Here is a 22,085-nt window from a genome sequence, read left to right on the forward strand (position 1 = left end):
AGATGATATGTTGATGAGCTGGACCCTGCTCTCTGCTGCCCATCTTTATGTTTGCAGTCAAATACAGAAACACAACTAATTTCTTATGATGAGTTGCAGGTGGGAGGAGTTACGAGTTTTCCAATTCTCCCTAAATGAGAACCTATCCGGTCTTTAAGTGATGACGTGATGAATCCTGCTTCCGGGCCCAAAGTAGTCTGCATTTAATAAGGCTGTTGTGTTTTTAACATGCTTTAATGTTTTGTATCTTGTTCTATTTAATCTCAAATAGCCCCTAAAAACAGTCAGTGATCACAGTCGGCCTCTCTAGGTTTTTATTACCGCTAATCATTTTAAAGCTTAGTTTTTAAAACCTTACAGCCCAGCCCATGCAGCAGTATATGAATGACTAACCTCGTATTGTGGATGGATTATCTCAGTTGTTCTCCCGACTGAAGTTTGGCCCGTTTACAGCTTCCTGCCATGCGATTGCATTTGTCCCTAACCATCGGGAACCCTCATGTTAACTTTTATCCAGTGGGAAAAAGTTAGTTTTCGTCCTCCAGCTTCACTGTTTATGCTAACGTAGCTGTGTCGCTAGCAATCACATAGCACGTCATTATATACCAGCTAGCCCAACTTCAGTAACACTACAAACGTCACTGCTGTTTACCTTCCTGTCTTCATTTATGTCAAAGTGATAGCAGAGCTGTACGTTTGAATTTGTTTCAGAAATCTCTCAGTCAGAACATGGTATGAAATGTTTAGGTGTAAACTAGCGAGCTAACTTCCTGCTAACTTCTAACTCCATTAAATTTCATAAATTCAGTTTTCATGGATGTTAAACTTAATTGTTACACCTGGTAAAGCAGCAACGCTGATCATTTTATTACAGATGAAACGATTTAGACAGTTTTTAACTCTGTGATGCCGCAGTGATCGTTAGACTTAGGGCCCTGCAGCAGAGTTTGGGCCCAGGCATGGCTAATGATGTCAGACTTGAAGACTGGATTCCATCCTGTTCCTCTTTTCCTTATTTTCTGACACAGATAGATAAGCCTGCTTTGTCTCATAGCAGAGTCTCAAGAGGATGGAGGAAACCATGGGGGCATGTACAGACCTCTACAGGATAGGCAACAGCACCCTGACTGAATCAGGGCTTGGACCCAGCGTCAGACCCTATGATGGCCCTCTTTTTCACTATGGGAATGACCTTAGCATAACCTACTACAGCAGCACCAAAGACCCGATGTCTGGGTATTTAACATGTGATTACCAAGCAGGGATCTGTAGTTTGTCAGATCTGTCTCACCTGTAACACCTGGTTTTAGTGACCAGTGTTGGTCAAGTTACTTGAAAAAGTAATCAGTAACTAATTACTGATTACTTCCCCCAAAAGTAATCCTGTTACTTTACTGATTACTTATTTTTGAAAGCAATTAGTTACTTAGTTACTTTTTAACAACACGATTTACACCCTGAATAGGTAATGAAGCGACAGATCAATCCCAATTCTACTTTTTCTGCATAATCATCATATAAAATGTAATCAAATGGAAAAGTCTCTTTTTAAAACTTGTTTTATTAGTTTTAATCTTTTAACTTTATGCATCAAACATATATTAAATTATCTGCAACATTCTCTGACTGGAAGAAATTAATTTAACATTTAAACCTATTTTCTGCACATTCCAGCACATAAAATAAAAGTTTTTTGTGTTTACACTCAGTCTTTCAAATAGATGCAAGTAAAACACAGTAGAAACTAAATAACATCAAAGACTCAGCGGTCCTGTTGCTCTATTTTCACCTGTAAAGCAGGAGTGAGGCAGGCGGAGGTTTGCCCTGGTGCAGGTGTGTCACAGCCGTCATGTCAGTGAAGTTTACGGTTTTTTAGCTGTAAAAAGAAGTTTTCTTCGAACAGCGGACGCTAATGTTTTTGTCACTTTTTACGGAATCAAACTCAAAGTAAGGTCAGAACTTCCACGCTTTCAACGCTGCACGCTCATACTCTCTCCCGCACTCGATATATGATCCATTGTTGATCTGCACACAGCTTTTGCCACAAATGTCGCACTCGCTTACGTCACTGTCATGAGACACTCTCGCAAAAAAAAAATCACGGTTTTAGTAACGCAGTAACGCAGCGTGCTCACGGGAAAGTAACCGTAATCTAATTACCTTTTTGCATTAGTAATCCCTTACTTTAGTCATTACTTGAAAAAAGTAATCGGATTACTGCCCATCTCTGTTAGTAACAAAGGTGAAAACGCTCAGCTCAAGGCTTTACAAGCAAGCTTTGCTGAACACGATGAGCTCATTTCTTTGTGCTGTCTTCAAGCACAGCTCACAGGCACAGTAAGGATTTCTTCCAACGGTGAGTAATGCAAAGCCACACTGTGAATTTCTAGAATGAAAACATAAAGCTTTGAGCGAAGAAGCCCCACAGACCTGTTGTTCAAACCTTCCGTTTATGAAGGGCAACCAATCAGAAACAGAGTAGAACTACAGGAGCTGGAAGGGAGCTAAAATGATTTGTTTCCCACTGAGGATCAGCAGCTCTCGTCCCGGGACAAACATGAGGATTGGAAACTGACCACAAAGAGCCTCTTTAGTCTGAAGCAGACCAGTGAAACCCTTTCTGTACCAAATGAGTTATTTCCATGACAGCCAGCGCTCAGCTTCACACAGTCACAGGTGTCACTGAGATTTCTTTCATTTTCCCCTCATTCGTTGCGAGGCGAGAAAAAAAACTAGCTGTGACCGCGCTCCGAGTTCGGACGTGACGCTTTCCATCGACGGCCATGTTGGCGCTTCTTTCCTGCTCTGACCGTTGCCATAGCAACTGGTGTTTCCACAGAAGCTGAGCTCTCAGCTCTTGGCCTTGTCACCATGGTAATGTTTCGCACAAGCCTGATTTACAGCTTACAGTCGTCAGCTGTGCAGAGAAAAGCAGCAGCGAGCCACCTGGGCTGAATCTGAGAGCGGGTCCGTTTCCTGCACGCTCTGCACCGTCCAACTGTTTCACCCCCGCACAGCTGCCACACACAACTGCCCGCGATGTACTTCACACTGAGCAAACTCCTCCATCAGAGGATCTGAGGAACCTCAAAGCCAACTGCGTCATCATGACTAAATGTGCTGAGAGAGGGCGACCTCTGCTGGTCATCAGGAGGCATCACTGCCGCCATCGTTAAAGGGGACCCGCTCTGTTCATGTGCAGCTCCACGTATTTACTCCTGGACTCTAACCAAGCAGCTTTGCATATCTTATATGGAGCTTTGGTGCATCCTTTCAGTTCATCTGCCTAAAACAGCTTTCTTCTGATTGGCTGCCCCTCACAGACACAAGGTTTAAAACATCAGGCGTGTAAGGTTTCTGTGGTCACGGCCATATTGTGTGTCTGATGACATCAAAGGTCCAACAGCAGAATAAACTTTTTGCACATATGGGTTACATACACTCTCCATACCGTTACGGGAAACTTTGGATATATTTGAGGAGATATGGGAGACAATAGGTTAAAGTAGAATAAAGACACAAACTCAAGGCCATAATATTTTTGACACATCTGAAATTTAAATGTTGTTTGTTTTGGAAAATTGTTTCACAATTTCAAGCCCTAACCTCATTTCACTTATTTTGTTTATGGCTAATAAAAAGTGAGTGTCTGAGTATGCAGACTGAGATAAAGCTAACACCGTGCTGTTAAAGTAACGTATGACTGAATCCTGCAATAAGTGCGTCAGAGGCAGAGATCTTTGTCACTGTGATTAAAGTGCTCTGCATCAGCTCCCAAAAGGAAACGCTGCGTGTCTTCGATGCCGTCCCGCCACCTCTGTGTCGGTGGACGGGTTTCCTGTTTGAGCGTCCTCTCAGAGGTGTGGCTGCTTACCAATTCCAGCTGCATCCTCAGCTGCGAGTGAGTGATTAGCTCTTCGTCGTCTAATCACTCACCTGGACTACATTAGGATGAGCTCAGCACACAGTCAGGCTCATATTGTGACCTCTGTGTTTGCCTTTGAATCTCATTTTGCCAAACACAAACGCACCCATCTCATGTTCTCAGAAACCCTCCCACCTGCTCGCATCCCGTCACACTGTAGAGTCACCGACGACGACAGCCACAGCAAAATGTTTTACTTTGTAATTTCAAAGATGTTAGTCTGCCGTGTCAGCGATCTGCATTCAACAGCTCTGGCTTAGATAACAAAGAAATCCTACAGCAGGATCCCTACGCCTGAGAACACCTGAATTAAACTCACCTGCATTCGGAGCGGCCACTGCAACAAATCTTCTGGAAGGAGCGGTGGTTTGGCCACGCCCCTATGAAACTAATGGATTTACCTGACTCATAGAAGCTCGATTGAACCTGCAGCCGTTGCTCACCTGTTATGAGGACAAACTGCTGACTGTGCAGACCTGAGTGCAGCGTCACAGAGGCTTCATCGATGTGGGATCGAGGCTCGACTGAAGGTTTCTACGGGTAAAGGACATCAACCACATCCTTCAGAGACTTGCTCCACCCTCTGCGCCACCTCCCTGCAGACCTACACTCGCTTGTTGTGCAGTGTTGCTCCTCAGGTAACAGCCTTCTTTCCAGGCTCTTGTTGCCCAGAGTGTCTTTGATTTGGCAGCAGTGTCGTTTTCCACACGAACGAATGTTTTTGATCCACTTGAACTCCTTTTATCAACAGTGGAAATTCTCGTCTAATTTTAACATTTAACAAATGAAATCTTGTCCTTTTAAGTTAAAATGTTGTTTTAAAAGTTTATTTGGCTCCAGATTTCACCTCCTGTCCATCACTCCTGGATACTTTCTCTCGCTGGTTTACATCTTTGTGGAGGATTCTTAACCCACCAGCATAAGGAGCCTAAAACACCTTATCTAGGAAAAGCTACTTGAACCCCAAAGAAGGAAAAGGAGTGCTGACTGTCAGACTTTGCTCCAGAGTCACCTGACCCCTGACCCCGCTGAAAATTTATGGGTGCCCGAGCAAACTGATGAAGCTAAACATGTGTTATATGACAACAAGCTCTTTGGAAACGCGTTACATTAGGTCACCTAAAGAAATGATTGATAGGAGACTCGGTCAGTAGGTAACATCATCAGTTTGCTTTCAGGGCATATAGATAAAAACAAGACATCATCTAGTAAAAGAAAAATATATATTTATTATAATTTTATACAACTGTCAAGATCTTCACATTTCTTACTATAATAAAGTAGAATAGAATCATCTCAGAGATGCACACATGAAGAAAAACAAAGGCATGATCTGCAGTTTGTAACAAACATATTCCAGAAAATAAACTTGAATAAAGCTCTACGATGAAGTGCTGCTGCAAAGGCCAAAAGATCCACGCTAAGCCTCCCCACGCACAGATTTCTTCCACGTGTTTCTGCGCTTGCATAAAGTGGGATACACACAGTCTGCACTGAAAACTGCACATCTGACACAACAAGTGCATTTTCAAACCATTAGAAACATCTGTGACGTGTCTGCGTCAGCTTTAGCCCAAATAACACCGTTAAAATAAAAATTCATCAAGCTGGCCGAGGAGCAGGAGACACATTTAGAGTAACTGCAGTTTTTCACATTTCATGCGATTAACAGCTCAAATGATTGTTTTCATTTTCACGTCAGTGTCACAAAACACAGAAACGCTCTCACTGCAAACTGCAGCTCAGGTTAAAAGACACAAAAACAAGAAAACAGAAATCAGGTGTGACCTTCCAGAAACTAGTACTCCGGGTGGAGGACTTTCATATTTTTTGTACAGACTGGCTTTGTAATGTAAAAATAAAAATAATGATAATGTCATCTGTTATTAACAGACAGCTGGCAGCTATGGAGAGCTGCAGAGGCTGAGAGGGGAAACCACGTTCCACATTTTTGGTCTAAACCAATCAGCTGTGAGATCAGCAGAGAGAAAGGTGCTTTGTGTAATGCCCTGAAGCTGTCAGATCCTGCAGAACCTGCTGCTGCACAGTGTTCATCTAAAGCACTGTGCAGCCTCAATGCAGCAAAGAAGCATATTTGAACCCAAACCACAATCTCAGCTGAACCTCTCAGAAAGTCCTTTTTGCTTAAACTGAAAGTAAGAAGTGGGTTAAAATCACTTACTCCTCTGCCGTCCCTGAACAGCTCTTCAAAATAAGGACGTCCGGCACTAGAGTTATTAGTTGGTTCAACCCACTCTTCTCCTTCTGTGCTGGGAAACTGCACACATGTGAGGTGGAAAGTAAGGCAGACAACAGCCCCACGAAGCATCCTGCAGGACTTTATTCTGACACACTGCCGCTCATTTCCTCAAACTGAAATATCAGAGAGCGATGCACTAAAACACTCGGCTCAGCTGTGTGGACATCAAACCAGATTTAACTGTTCCAAGTGTTTTCTTGCTTTTTGATGAGTCACTTAGGTTCAGGTTTACTCAGATCATCATTAGTTGCAGGAGCGGCCCTACGTTCAAAGACGCGCTGAGACCGAAGGACGCCCTGCACATGCTTCTGTAGCACTAGCATCGTCTGACAGTATTTCACAGTCGGGGTGTGAATGCACTGACCCCCCTCGATGCCCTGTGGTTACTGTGGTGTGTATGAAACCAGAGCAGGCTGACAGTTACTGTGTAACGGTCACAGCTAACACAACTGAAGTGAGAAACTGCCTAACTGTGCATAGTCTCCAGTATACACGCTTCCTCTGCAGTGGCCTCTCTGACTCTACCTTCAGTATAGAGGGAGCTCAGGAGCCAGAGCTGCTCCTGCACTCATCATAGGGTTGATGGTCCTGAGTGCATAAAGAGAAGCATAAAGTGCTGCACACAGACAGACATTTACCAGATTAGATGAGAAAGTGAAGCTGAGAGCGTTGCAGGGTTTCTGTAGTGCGGCAGAACAGCTGGATATAACAGAACTCTGCATAATACTGAACATGTACTGTGATCCTGCAGCACTCACATCTGACAAATCAGCAGCTTTTCTACATGACAGGTGACACAGTAAGTGCATAAATCTCTACGTGTGCAGTGTCCAACCTTCAGCCCCAAAATCACGGCGCTGGCAACTTTGCTTAGTCCCTCATTATTAATCACCTGTTTTCCTCTCCATCCATCAGTCCTGTCTGACATTTCTCCTGCTGATGTAAATCCAGCTCCTCGCGTCTATTTTTGTCTCGTGTGGCCGTCCACTCGGGCCGGTCTCCACAGTAACCGCATCCACGTAAAAAGCACGCAGATTTTACTTCGAATGACTGCGAAGCTGTGAGAGCTGTGTGGGGGGAGGAGAGGCGCTAAGTGTTCCTCCAGATAAACAGCGTTTCTCATTTAACGCCTCTTTAACCGCTGAATATGTGACGCACCGGCAGCAGGCAAAGCTTTCCGCTGAAATTTTCCACTGCAGGTGGAAACGGTGCAGGTGGAGGAAAACACGTGCAAGTAAGTCGCTTTACTCCTCAGCTGTGAAATGAAAGCTCTCTCACAAAGAGTAAATAACGCAGACACACACAGAGCAGGCTCAGTGTGAGCGCGACTGTGTCACAGCTCAGGTCTTTACAGGTGCGCTGTGGAGTTTCTGCAGCTCCTGTTTGACCTGCACTCACAATTCCCTTTATTCCTGGTGCACAGGTGGATCACAACCTCGTTAAAATCTAGAAAGGCACTGAATACTTTCACTCTTTCTAAAAAAATAAATAAATAAGGCCTTATATGTTATCATATTCATTCAATCAACCTTTTAAAGCACTAAATGAGTTAGCAGGATGCTCACCTGCAGCACTGTCTGAATAATGTACACTTAGTGTGCCACAGATCTTGTTTTGAACATGCATATATTTTTTAATTGACTTGAGACACTGATCATGGATCCAGCTCAACTGTCAAGTTCAGCCATCAATTAACAGAACCTTCAGATAACGTGGTGCCTATATTTTTTAACCCTGCAACCAAAAAAGGGTTTTTCTAAAGTATATTTTTGGTGATTTTAGTTTTTATTGTGTTGCAACAACAGAGAAAGGACGGGGGGAACCGTGAAAGGCCTCTGGATGGATTAAAGCCCGGGCCTCTGCAACAGCCTTAAGCCATATGATCCACCTGCTCAGCCCTGTGAGCTTTACCCACACCGGACACAGTTTGATAATATGGTGAACGTGACTGATTTATATGCAGGAATAAGAGAAACAGGCGTATATATTAGCAGGGATGTGTGACAGCGTCTGACGCTGAATTCCTCAGTGCGAGGAACGCGAAAGGCTCCATTTGAAATAAAACATGACGAACAAAACATTTAAGAATATAAATATATTTAAAATGACCTAAAGACCTATTCTAGTCATTTACTGCAGTAACATAAATTCAGCTCAGTGCGCCACAGTACTGTTATTTACAGGCACAGTCGGATCGACGCCACAGCAGCCGAACACGAGAGCGAGTGGATAAGCAGAGTAATATGGGATGGCTGAGTGTTGAATAAAAGCACTGCATGAATGTGTGCGTGACTGGGTGAATGAGGCCTGGAGCCTCTGAGTGCTCAACATGAGTAGAAAGCCCCGCCTCACTTACCGATATCGATTTATAGATGGATACTAAAGTTTGACTGTCATTTGTTTTTGCAGGACGCGCTCTGCACGTGTGTCGCTCGTCTTGTGGTTTTCATCAGAGCTCAAATACAATCAAAGTTTTCTGCTGTGAAACATTTAAAGGCGCCTTGAACCCGTCGTGCATCGTCCACAAGATTCACGGAGTCTCTACATTCGGCACCGTTTGCTCCCTTTTAAATGCTGCAATATGTAACACTGTTAATCATCAGTAAACCTTTTAGTAGGAAGTCAGAGGACTTTTAAAACTAAGTGTTTTCCCTCCTCAGAGTCACAGAGTGAAACGTGATTGTTGAGGCAGCCTTTTCTCCTTCCTCTGCTTCCTTCTTGGAGCTTTGTTCTTAATCTGTGCTCCTCACGTTTCTACGAAACATTTCTGCAGTTTCATTGATTGTAACTCTGAAAATGTGATGTGGACACTTTTTTTCTTCGACTGGATCAAATTTTCAAAATAAATTTATTTGAAAAAGAAAAGTCTTAAATATTGTAGAAGTTCCTCTTGAAGTAGAATAACAGGCTGTTGTTTTAGAAATCCTGTGAGGAGTCACGGTTAAGAACAAAACTCATGTGAAGCATCGGACCTACAAAGACCACTGAACTAGTTTAAGGCTTTGAAATTACGACTGAACCCTTGACTGATCCATTAGTACTCAGAGTATTACAGCCGCTGTCAGGGGGAATAAAAACTGAGATTTTGAACTGGCCGAGTTTCAGGTGAACTGTCCTTCAGTCTCATCAGCTCCGTCATTTTGTAATCAAGCTTCTGTGATTTGCTTCTTTCCACCAGATATTTACTGAGGCCTACTCTTTCATTACATTAACATCACTCTTTTTCAGAACAATGTTTTTGGTTTTATTACTGAAACCAAACTCGTGTGAACAGCTGCAGTTCCTCTAACGGCCACTTGAGGCTGCCTCCAATCCCACATTAAAATGCCCAACGTCACAACATTAAAAAGCAGATTTTATGGGTGAAACTTTTTTCCCTTTAATAACTTTTTTTTTATTAGAAATAAAACTAAAATTACTCAAAACATTCAGATTTTATTTTGAAAATCTCGGCTTTGTTTCCCCTGCAGTGGCTCTAACACTCGACCCGTACCGTACTGATTGCCCTCTGCAGCGTGCGTGCTCTTTAGCCCTCACCCTCGCCATCCTGCAGGTTGTGTTTAACCAGAAATTCTTTGATGGTTGGATGATTGTCTAGCCCCACCCACCGCTCCTCCAGATGCTGCAGAAGCTCCTCCCACTGTCGCTTGTCTTTTCCCGTCTGCCACGACAGCCGAACCATCACTCGTAACAGCGGCAACAGCAAGGGGTGTGGCCTGTCGTCATCCAGACGCGATGTCTCCGACGGTTGGAAGGGCTTATTGTCAGGTGGGAGGGGCTTATCCTCTGTGTTAGTCTGAGTTTCTGTGGGGGTGAGAACACGCAGGGCGTGGTCACAGTGATCTCGAGCCTCCTCCAGCTGGTCCACCTGCTGGAAACAGCTCGACAGTCCCACCAGGGTGAAGAACCAATGGGAGGAGGTTGGAGGAGGGGCCTGAGTCTGGTTGTCATAGAAACTTGCCCATCCCAGTTTCTGCTGCAGTCTCTTGGCATTGAGCAGAGGACCCAAGGCATCCTGGTAACGTCCCGCCCTCAACGAAACAAGACAAACTGAACAGTGAAACACTCAGTGGCAAACCGCTCAATAAATAATGAAACTCAAGAAATGCACAAGAAAATCTAATATTATCCTTACAGTACATTTAGAAATAAGCATCAAGCTAAGGAGATGTTGAGGTGCGCTGTTCTGTCCTGGACTAACAGAGTTCTGCTTAAAGCAGGATGGGCTACCTACGGCCTGCGGGCCACATCCTGGTCTTTTTAATCTGGCCTGCCGAAGATTAGCACAGAATTGCCCAAATCAGATGATAATTATGACTGCATTCATTTGACCTTGTCCTGTAATGCCTGGCGTTCCACCAGATGGCGCATTAGGCGCAGTGATTTGTGGTCTCATGCTCAGAAAAGAAAAGAAACATCGAGTGTGAGTGTTTATACTTTTTCACCTCAGTCAAAGGATGTATGTCTAGATGTGAATACAACATCAGCTGTCACATTTCCACCAAGCATGCTAATAATGCTAACAACCGGTCAATGCAAGAACGGGGTCGGCAGCTAGTTTGCAGAATCAGCAAAACATTTTTAGCCGACAAAGTGCCATCCAAGAATCAAGCACAAAGTTGTTTGCTGGCATTCAAATTAGCAAATACCAGCAAGGGCAGTTTCTCAAAGAGTGCGTCCAGGGATGTTGAACAAATTAGAAAAAAAATTAGCTTATCACGCAGGACAGTGACTCACTGTGTTGAGCTAGCTGATGAAGACTTAGCTAGTGAGCTAAACCAAAAAGCAGAGTTGTATTCTTTGGCACTGGACGAAAGTAGAGACACCGCTCAGCTTTGAATTTTAAACAATGGGAATAATGACTAGAAATGAGAATTTCTAGGAGTAGCCAAGTTGGCGGAAGGCTTTCACTTCGTTGGTCTCAGGATCTCATCTCTGCTTTTTGCAGATGATGTGGTCCTGTTGGCTTCATCAGGTGAGGGCCTCCAGCTTGCCTTGGAAAGGTTCACAGCCAAGTGTGAAGCAGTGGGAATGAGAATCAGCACCTCCAAATCTGAGGCCATGGTCCTCAGCCAGAAAAAAGGGTGGAGTGCCCACTCCGGGTCTGGGACGTGACCCTGCCCCAAGTGGAGGAATTTAAGTATCTCGGGTCTTGTTCACGAGTGATGGGAGAAGGGAGCGGGAGATCGACAGACGGATTGGTGCTGCAGCTGTAGTGATGCGGACGCTGCACCGGTCCGTCGTGGTGAAGAGGGAGCTGAGTGTAAAAGCGAAGCTCTCAATTTACCGGTTGATCTACGTCCCTACCCTCACCTATGGCCACGAGCTGTGGGTAGTGACCGAAAGACCGAGATCGCGGATACAAGCGGTGGAAATGGGTGTCCTCCGAAGGGTGGCTGGCCTCTCCCTTAGAGATGGGGTGAGAAGTTCAGCCATCCGGGACGGGCTCAGAGTAGAGCAGCTGCTCCTCCACATCAAAAGGAGCCAGCTGAGGTGGTTCGGGCATCTGACAAGGATGGGCACCTCCTGGGCACCTCCTGAGCGAGGTGTTCCGGGCATGTCCCACCGGGAGGAGGCCCCGGGGCAGACGCAGGACACGCTGGAAAGATTATATCTCTTGGCTGGCCTGGGAACACCTTGGTGTTCCCCCGGATAAGCTGGAGGAGGTGGCTGAGGAGAGGGAGGTCTGGGCTTCTCTGCTGCCCCCGCGACCCGGCCCCGGATAAGCGCAAGAAATTGGATGTATAGAATGGATGGGAATAATGACAATTTTGGGATAACGGAGGAGTTTTTGGCCTTCCTAAAGGGGAAAATGGGTGGAGAGGACCTGTACGACAGCGTGTTGGGGTCATCGAGAGGCACAAGCTACGTGGGAGTCTGACTTGTCACTGTAAGGCCTTTTTAGGCTTCTGTTTGATATGTACAGTATGCATCTGGTGCTGGCCTGTCAAATTTTCAAACGTAATGTGACCTCTTACCTGAAACGTTTGCCCACCCCTGCCTTAAGGCATACGCTAAATTTGTTCTCTATATCATTTATAGTTGTTTCTATGGTTACAGAGTTGAAAAAAAGCCAAACCTATAAACAAAAACTGAAACTCCCTGAGGAAACACTCGTCACCAAAGCATTATGCATGTACTGTATATAAAAGATGGACAGTCTGGCTCTCTTCCACAGTTACTCTATTGTCTTGTGTCTTTCCCCTCATTCCCAACCAGTCACAGCAGACGGCTGCCCCTTCTGGTTCTTCCTCTTTAAAGGGAGTTTTTCCTTCCCACTGTCACCAAGTCCTTGCTTATAGTGAGTCATCTGAATGCTGGGGTTTTCTCACTATATTTCTTTGTTGATGTGAGTGTTGTTATGATTTGGCGCTATATAAATACAATTAAATAAATGTGGATCCACATTGTTTTTAAATGGCCTCATTTTAAATGAGTCTTAAATGAGTCTTTTAGTTGCAAAATCTTGATATTTTCACTTGATAGTTGACGTCAGTAAACACTTTCCTGATGAATTTGTGGACTCAATTGGTTGTTTGAAGTCTAATTAAAGGAAACGGTGCTTATTTTGTAAACCACAGTCAACCATTAGAATCAAAAAGGATATTGAAGCAATGTTTGTTTCAGTGCAGCAAAGTAGTTATTGTATGAGTGTGTACTCAGTAGGGATGGCAATCGAGAACCTTTCCTAGTTGGAATTATTAGTCTACTTGCCTATCGATCCTGCTTATTGGTTCTTACATTTGCTCTGCAATCAGTTACTGGAGAAGGAAAATAGAAGTTTACAGCGTTGAGATGGACACAACTTTTATTTCTATTGCACAAAAGGGCAAGAACGTAATGGTCAACTGTATCCAGGACAGAAACAACTGTATTATGCTGTTAACACAACTTCGACTCTTTGCAAGCACCTGCACAGACAGCATGCTAATGCTAAGCTAGTCAAAAACCCAGAGTGATGCAAGGCACCACGGTGAAGCGAGCCGCCGCTGAACTTCATCGTATAACAAACGGATGAGCCGTCAGGCTGCAGCCTTCGTTTCTACCTGAATCACCGTGACGATGGCTTTAAAGTCTCTTCGTGTTGGTTTTCATCTTCGTTTTGTGTTGTCGGCTTTTTGTTCATAACTAAATACATTAGGAGTTTGTGTTGGTGCGGGGGGCTGTAGCCTCAGGTTTATACTGTTAAATAGTAATTATGACACAATGTGTTTCAGGCTGTTTTACAGAGTAAACTGAAAGTAATGTTATAAATGTGATGAATTATCATCTCCCTTTAGTAACCAAGTAACGTACTGCATTACTTTAAATTAAAGTGTTATTTGTATGGCACCTGTTCTGACATAAACGGTAGTAACCATCCAATATCCGGATGTCACACACTTTGGATTCCAGCCAATCATTTTACCTTTGCGAGCGTAGTAGGCGGGTCCAGGTACGTACGTCCTTTTAGAGCAGAGCTACAGATTAAAAATGACCAAGGCGAAGTGGTCAAAGTCTGGCTGTACTTCACAGCAAAAGATGCAAACTCAGCAGCAACAAGTGCTTTAAGCTGATACTGTGATACTGTCAAAGGAGGTAACACCTCAAATCTGATGAAACACCTGGCGACGCATAGCGTTTTGTTAAAAGCCGAGAAATGCGCCGTATTTAATAGCTTGCTGCGAGACCTCACACCGAGCACATCTACTGCGGGTGTGGTGCCTGTTATCGGACCCGGAGTTAGCAACATCCCCCAAAAACACGAAGAGGAGAGTCCTGGCCCCTAGCCCTGCCAGTGTAGCAGAAATGATGAGGATGATGATGCAGCAGCAGCCGTTCTTCTCTGCGTGAGTAGCTTAATGTTGTTCGTGTGTAATTTACGTTGAGTAGGCTAACCACGTTATTACATTAATGCATGTAAGGTGAACTAGCAAACACCGTCGTAGCTACATGCGGCTGTCTTCTTGTTTGATGGCAGATGCTCCCTTCACCCTGGCTAAAAAGGCTAAAATGACCAAAGAAAAAGTGGGAAACAGCTGAACATGAGAAGTTTTTGGACAAAGTTTGTGTTTTTTCCATTGTTTAAGCACTGCTTCCAGCCAAGAGTGATGCCATATATGCCCCATAGCTGCAGAAAAGGCTAACATTGTTATCTTTTTACAAAAAACAGCTGAACATGAGAGGTTTTTGGACCAATTTTGTGTTCTCCATTCTTTAAGCACCGGTTCGAGCACCGTTTGAGCACCGGTTTGGTACTGGTATCGGATAAAACCTAACCGATACCCATCCCTAGTTATTTGTAATATGTGTAATATATTACTTTTTTGACTAGTGACCCAACACTGATCAACAAAGAGTGCATGTTGGACACATTTCCTCTAATATTTGACCACACAGCGTAATTAATTTGCGCAAACACTGTAGCTAGCTTCAGAGCACAAATTGGCGATGACTCAATAGTTTAACTCAAAGTTTTATTAATCTATTAAATACCTTCTTTGTTTTTTTAGCCTGTTTCACTATCTGCGTAATAGAAACAGTATAACATTTCAGCACTGAGAGCATTTTGATCATTTCACTTTGTTCCTGTTAAGTTTTCTTACACAACACTGACATTGACGGATAAAGGTGAGGAGACAGAGGTTTATGAGAGTTACCTGATGAGCAGCTGTCCAGTCTCCAAGTCGGTTAAGTAGAAGAACTGACGGACACACAGCGCCCCCCGCAGGGCATGCAGGGAACACAGGTGAGACAGGTACTGTTCAAACGCCCGGCTCCGCTTAGCGATCGTCTCTGCTGTGAAGTTCCTCCTGAGTTTTCTTCCTGCGGAGGTTCAAACCAAACATTCATGTTTTATGAAGTTCTTACTTCCCTGTACCACTGTAACAACCACAGCATCAAGGTAAGACAGCATACATGAGGTTTACTCACGTGGGAAACAGAAACGCTCCATGTGCTCGCCGTGTTTACGGCGAAGAGTGGCATGGAGGCGCCGAAAGTCAGAGTACCGACGCGTGATGATGGCAGGAATCTTATCGCTCGCGCCAGACTGGATCACATGGATCGTGTACAGCTGGAGAGAAATGGAGAGCAAAGAGTTTGAGCTCCACGGCGCACAGATCTGTCCCACGGCACATTTAAAACATCACCTGTGGATCAGAGACTATTACGTATACGTGACTCTGATCAGAGCATCCAAATCCAATCTATGGATGTGCACCAGCACTTTACACAGAGAAGATACAAGGGTCAGGGGCTCTCTGTGGCCCTGAAGCTCAAATTGCTCTGTAGGCATCTTCGTATTTCAGCAGCCTGAAGAAGGGACAAGCTGATACCTGTCGGTGTATTTGTTTGTCCTAAGACCAATAAATTAAAGGCCTTTGTCAAATCTAGAGTGCCTGGATTTGAAGCTTTTATGTCTGTTTTGGTTATTGTGTTACAGTTTTTTTCTCTTTGCCAACTCACCACATATTTTGAGGAGCCGTCCTGCACCACGCTGGCGTCGGTCACCTCGAACAACACGCTGTCCGTCTGCCATCTCACAGAGGACACAGAGCTTCCTCCACTGAGTCCGCGCAAACTCCTCCAGCTCTCCTGAAGCTGCCGAGTCAGCAGGGAGGAGGAGGAAGAGGAGGAGTGGCCCACTGGGGAAATACCCACAGGACTGGTGTCTACAAAAGACAGGTGAAAGCCAGGTCAGGTGACCAGGGAGTACAACATGTCCTGGTTTCCTCGAGTTTAGCTTCCAGTGGACTGAAGCTAAACTGCTCCCCTGCTGGAGATCAACGCTGCTGAGCTGTAACCATGGAGCTGGCTAACATATTACATTAGATTATAGTTTCTGTTAATTGGTTTCAGCTATAAAAACATCTCTAAAGCATAAGTACAACTATGAACAACATCCCCGTATGTATTAACTGCAGGCTGCTAGGTTGTGAGTTGTTGTGTGCTCCATCGCTGGGTAAACTTTTGTTACTTTCTATCGATAGCTGATAAATAAACTCTGTCACAGCCGCCCAGTCTGACTTTGCTGCTGATCATTAATCAATGTCTGCTAAGTCTTTGAACCAAACAACAGTATTGGTAAATGGCCTATATTTGTATAGCGCTTTACATATCCAGTCATCCACACACACATTCACACACTGGTGATGGCAGCTACATTGTAGCCACAGCCACCCTGGGGCGCACTGACAGAGGCGAGGCTGCCGGACACTGGCGCCACCGGGCCCTCTGACCACCACCAGTAGACAACGGGTGAAGTGTCTTGCCCAAGGACACAACGACCGAGAGGGGCTCGAACTGGCAACCTTCCGATTACAAGACGAACTCCCAACGATCGCCCCGTATTGAAGAATACTCATTCGGGTCATTCTTGTATGTAGGAATTTCAACAGATGTTGAATCAGTGCTGATCTGCACTGATTTCAATCAGATTCAGACATTAAAATGTTTTCGCTCGAGGTCCATCGAGTGAAAAGAGAGAACAGCACTTCACCCATGCTGCTGGGACCATCCTCCATCGACTCTCCCAGGAAGTCAGAGTCGCTGTCCTGTCCTGACCCTTCACCCTCGGCTCCGTCCTCCAGACCGCCGTCTGTGCCGTCGAAGCACAGCATCCCTCCGAGCCGATCGGTTACACACTCCTCATCCTCCGCCAGCTCGTCCTCCCAGCAATCCTGCTTGAACGCCTCCTCTTCCGGCCCGCCACCTTCTTCCTGCTCAGGTTCCAGCCCCTGACCATCTTTAAACAGCGAGCGCTTCAGGCGGTCCAACAGCCGAGACGCCATGATGTTGCCAGGCCACCACAGGGGGAGGAGCCTAAAGAAATAGAAGATTACAAGGTCATTTTATCTATTACTTATTAAAGCATCTTCTGATAATATTATTTTAAAGCTTCATTTGTTTTTTTCATTCTAGTTTTGCACAGGTTTTCATTGCATGTAATTTGTATACATTTGCATGAACTATCTACATGCATGTAGATGTATATGTAGCATTGATAACGAAGCTGTACTTAGAAACACACTCACCTGCCACGTCATTAGGTAGGCCTGTTCAAATCACATGCCAACAAACCGATTTCAGTAAGCAGTAGAGATGGCACGATACCACTTTTTTATGTCCGATACCAATATCATAAATTTGGATATCTGCCGATACCGATATGAATCTGATAGTGTTTTTTAATCAATAAAACTGTTTTTTAATATCTTGCTGCATTTTGTATGAGTTCATACTCAAGTTTAAATAAACAACAACACTAAAGCTATTCTGTTAAACCTGTATGCAAAAAAATACACTGCACCCAATATATTTCATAATTCAGCAATACTGATCAATCTAATAAACTTAAACCTACACCATCCTCCCTATTCTGGTATTTTAAAGAGTACTTAGCAGAAATATTAAGCAACCTAACTGATAGGGTTCCAACTCCCAGCAAAAAAACAAAAAAACAAAATAGGGAACCACCCACCCTCCACCTCATGATGCTTAATCGACGTAAACAACTTTAATTTGATGCAGTGTGAAAAAAAAAAAGAAGAAATAAATTCTTTTTCAAGAATAATTAAATAGATTCAACAAATTTCTTCAACAGAACTGCAGACTGCACAGATGGTTCCCAAAGGAAAAAGTACTATAGCTTACTAGGGTATATTAGACTTAACAGTTACTATATACAGTAATGGACTTCTATATATTTTACATAAGATTAAAACTTTGGGTGTAAGATTCAGATAATTATTTATTAAAAGCTCGACATTTTAAATGAGAATAAGAAAGAAAAGTATGTCTTTGTGCCCCCTTTTCCCTGTTCATGCCCTATCGGCCCCCCTGGCTAAACTTTGCTAGATCCGCCCCTGCACAGTTACCAGCCGTCAGCTACATAGAAAAAGATCCTCGAGTAGAAAGTAATATTAAATAAATTCTAACAACAGCTGATCAAGCTTAAACGTGCTGCTGTTGTTCAGCCGCTGGTTTCCTCTTTCTGGTGCAAAGTGGGCCAAAAGCAAACAAGAGACACGGACTCGCGACAGAAAAGCCGATCAGCTGATCATTGATCAGTTTCATGATTGAAGTAGCAGCCGGAGAGCGAGAGAGGCAGTTACGGTTATGCTACGGTTATGAGCCGAGTTACACCGTGTCACAAGTTTTGTGAGGTGCTTTTTTGATATTTAATGGATCGGATTACATTTTTTATTTCTCTCCGATATCCGATCCAGTAATTTACGTCAGTATCGGACCGATACCGATACGTAATATCGGCTCGGTCCATCTCTAGTAAGCAGTGATAAACTTCAAACCAAGCACGCACAAACATCTCCAAGGTTTACAATGAAACATCCAGTGAGCAGCCGCTCTGTGGAAGAATAAGCCTTGATGAAGAAGGAGCACGCTGCTTTGAGCTGACAGGAAGGCAACATTAACTCAAACAACTTGTTACGAGCAGGGTCCTAGAAGAACATCTTTAAATGCACAACAGCAGCAGTGCACAAAGCGCAGATCATCTCACACCGGTTTCTTGAACATGACACTGAGTTCGCTGGACTCAAACAGCCTCCGGTCACCAGATCTCAGTCAAGTAGAACCCATTTGCTGTCATGTAATAAAGACCAAAATCTCTGAGGAATGTTTTGGTATCCCAAGTAGATTCTGTTCATCTGGATGTAGCGTTTTCAGTGGGAGTGACTTCTTCAGTCTCAACTTTTTGGGATGTCCTTGCCTGGATGAAGGTGCATCAAGACATTTGGTTATGGTATATTCTTGTCTTCTTTCTCCTTTTTTAGACTTGTAGTTTTAAGAGTCCACATCTGTGACCCACTCATAAGAACTGCAAAACAACAACACACAAAAACAAATACAGCAAAGGAGGCCCAGAACAGCTGAGCAGCTGAAACCCTGAAGCACGAATGGAAAAACATTTGAGTCCATCAGTTGGGCTCCTCGGGTCCCAAACTCTTACAGAGTGCTGTTAAAAGAAGACGAAACATGTTCTTGCTGCAATTTCATTTGACACATTGTGGCAACAAATTCCAAAAGTGCATTTATTTGACAAAAACAGCACTATTTTCTGTGTTATTTTTCTATAACACAGACTTGAATTGCTTTGCAAATCACTCTATTCTGTGTCTGGGACTGTGAATCAGCACCACAGGGAAAAATAAAATTCACTCACTTTTAGAATCCAGGTCAGGAAGAGACTGCAGACACACTGATCCACATGTGAAACAAACCCGCTGAGCTGGCTCCAGTTACAGAGCTGGCAGCTCCTCTCAATGGAAACCATGTCACACATTAATAATGCACCGATTTGCTAAGTCAGCCTGCAGCCAGGCTTTGGCCTGCTGAACTTCCTCAGGATGCCTCGCTCACCAATTCTGCATTTTCAACACATCTGATGACTCACTGCACTCTGACTGAGAACCATGGCCTTAGACTCTGAAGTACTAATTCTAATGCTACTTTCAGTAGAAGCTGGAAGTCGCTGTCTGATGAAGTCAAAAGAGCCACATCACCTACAAAACAACCAGCAGATGGACTCTGCTCATAAACAATTTGACCTCTAGTGATGAAACATTAGTGATCATAGTGGATCCATAAAGCCACAAACCCTTCCCTGTTCCAGCTGAACAGTATGATTCAAATAGTTTATCTAATCTAAAAATACTTTTTCATTTGCATTCTCCTGTGCTTGCATTACATCAACTGTAATGCATTTTATCTAAGCCATCCAGCAGGCTGCATCAGAGCGTATGGAAAATTAGACTGGTTTGTTACTTTGGTGTGTTTATCTTCATACAGAGAGAATAAAAAGTTTAGACAAGAATTGTAAAAGAAAAGTGCTAAACACAAAGTTACAGCTGAATAAAGGTCGATGGATTATAAAATGTCACATAAAAAGGATAGGCTGTGTAAACTGAGTCACATGCACTGCTAAAGACTGCATTCTGTAACATGTATATCTGGGCTGTTTGTGAAAGGAGTTTAACAAGATTTTAGGATTTATCCGTTTTGGTGTTCTTCTAAAATTATTCCAAAACCACCAAAACAAGAACAAACACCTTTAACCTGTAGAGCTGGGAGTCAGCAACTCAGCTGACAGCTGGTTGAGTGACAGCAACAGTGAATCCTGATTAACATCTGTTCGTCTGCTGCTCACTTTTCATTTTAATTGTATTTAAATTGGACTTTTATTTATTTGTTTATTTATTTATTTATTGGGTGGGGGGGGGCACCATCAGTTTTATTTTTAATTAATTTTTGTTTGATCAAATCTTTTTTCTACTTCTTTCATTCTTTTTGTTTGTTTTACTTTTACTATTCTTTTAGGCTGCATCTTTACGCAAAAAAAAAAAACTAAACAAACAATTATAACAATTACTATTAACAATATAAACAAGTTTGAATACGCTTTACAACTATTAAGCACGAGGAAAGAGAATTTACGTGACGTCCGTGAAAGCCTCAGATAATTATTATGTAGTCAACACCAGAAACAACGTTAAATACACAAGTATGTATCAGCTGTGGACACCAGTAATAAAATGTGTATTTTGTAGAGGTGGAGGCTAACACGCACAGCAGTGTGACGTTAGCAAACCAGCTAACAGCTTTGCTTGTCGGGGGGTTCAAAGTTACTGAGCATCACACGATAAACGCGTTTAGTTAGCTCTCCGGAGGTTGGACGAACTCACCCCGCAGCTCAAGCGGAAAACTCCCACAGCTCCTGTTAATCTATCCGAGCACCGTGGATTAGACGTTTAAGTCTCCGCCCTCTAATTTGAAGCTGACATTCCTGTTTATGACTGCATCAACTGGGCTGTGGCGCTAACGGCTAACTAGCTAACAAGCTACCCCAGAAAACTTTGTTTACACTCCACGAGCTGCTCCTCCACCTCCGATTCATGAACTCCGAGCTCCGCGGGACTCACCCGCACTCCCTCCGCTCCTTTTACTCCATACCAGCTCCTCCAGAGTAAAGTTTGAAGCCCAGCGGGTCGGGATCTGGGAGTCGCACGATCCTGTCGGGGTTTGTGGGCTCCGCACACGCACACAGCTGACTAGCTGTATCCTTATTCCTGGGGCTGTCCACCCGCCGCAGCCTACAGGAGGAGGCGGCCCGGGGTTGGATATCGGGCAGCTGCCATATAAGGACATGCACTCTTCGGGTCCGACCAGCAGAGGGGGCTACATGCTCACTGAGTCGTCGCAATTAGTGAGATCAAAGCGATGGACTACCAAAAACAGATTTCTGTGTGCTTTTATGTCTAATATACTTAAAGTCGTATCATTTATAAGAGATATGTTTGCGATGTGTCTGGCAGGTTCTATATTAATTACCACCAACCTTTAATCACTTTTTGGCACAACACTGGAAGCGTTCTGTTCACAGGGGTCACAGTGCATCTATCCAGGGCTGCAGCAGCTATTTGAGCTGATAATTTAAGCTGCAAGTCCACAAGAGAGCTGAAACAGAGAGTGTGGGCAGGCAGGGTGGAGTGAGTGTCAAGGCAAGAGCAAGAGTGAAAGGGAAGTTTTAAAAGACAGTAGTGAGGCCTGTTGTGATGTGTGGTTTAGAGATGGTGGCACTGATCAAAAGACAGGAGGCTGAGGTGGAGATGTTCAGGCATTCAATGGACAAGGTTAGAATATTAGTATGTCAGAGGGACAAAGTTGGTTTGGACATGCACAGAGAGCGATAGTGGATATACTGGACAAAGGATGTTGAAGAGGAGCTGCCCGGCAGGAGGAAAAGGGGAAACCTCAGAGGGGGTTCATGGATGAGTTGATCTGCTGTAGGGAGACCTAAAAGGACCAACCAAAAGAAGAAGAACAGTACACAACAATCTGTAGAGATGAGTCTGTGGTCATATAACCGAATGAACTTCAAGCAATTATTTTCTTAATTTTTCA

The 22,085-nt window shown here is 44.0% G+C and overlaps 1 protein-coding gene across 2 annotated transcripts; it reads right to left on the reverse strand.

The window, feature by feature from the left end:
- Nucleotides 1–9,219: 9,219 nt before the first annotated feature.
- snx21 (sorting nexin family member 21) lies at nt 9,220–21,243 on the reverse strand. Of its 2 annotated transcripts, none has more exons than XM_026154783.2 (6): nt 21,104–21,243; nt 16,666–16,988; nt 15,633–15,838; nt 15,099–15,240; nt 14,825–14,990; nt 9,220–10,216 (listed from the first exon to the last, which is right to left on the reverse strand). In XM_026154783.2, the coding sequence occupies exons 2-6, from the start codon at nt 16,955–16,957 to the stop codon at nt 9,712–9,714; spliced, it is 1,311 nt and encodes a 436-aa protein (XP_026010568.2). In that variant the 5' UTR covers nt 16,958–16,988; nt 21,104–21,243; the 3' UTR covers nt 9,220–9,711. The 2 variants fall into 2 exon arrangements, with proteins under 2 accessions (XP_026010568.2, XP_026010569.2); XM_026154784.2 differs by lacking the exon at nt 21,104–21,243 and adding an exon at nt 20,867–21,006.
- Nucleotides 21,244–22,085: the final 842 nt, after the last annotated feature.

Source organism: Astatotilapia calliptera, chromosome 20 (genome assembly GCF_964374335.1).
Source record: "Astatotilapia calliptera chromosome 20, fAstCal68.1, whole genome shotgun sequence".
Lineage (NCBI taxonomy): Eukaryota > Metazoa > Chordata > Actinopteri > Cichliformes > Cichlidae > Astatotilapia > Astatotilapia calliptera.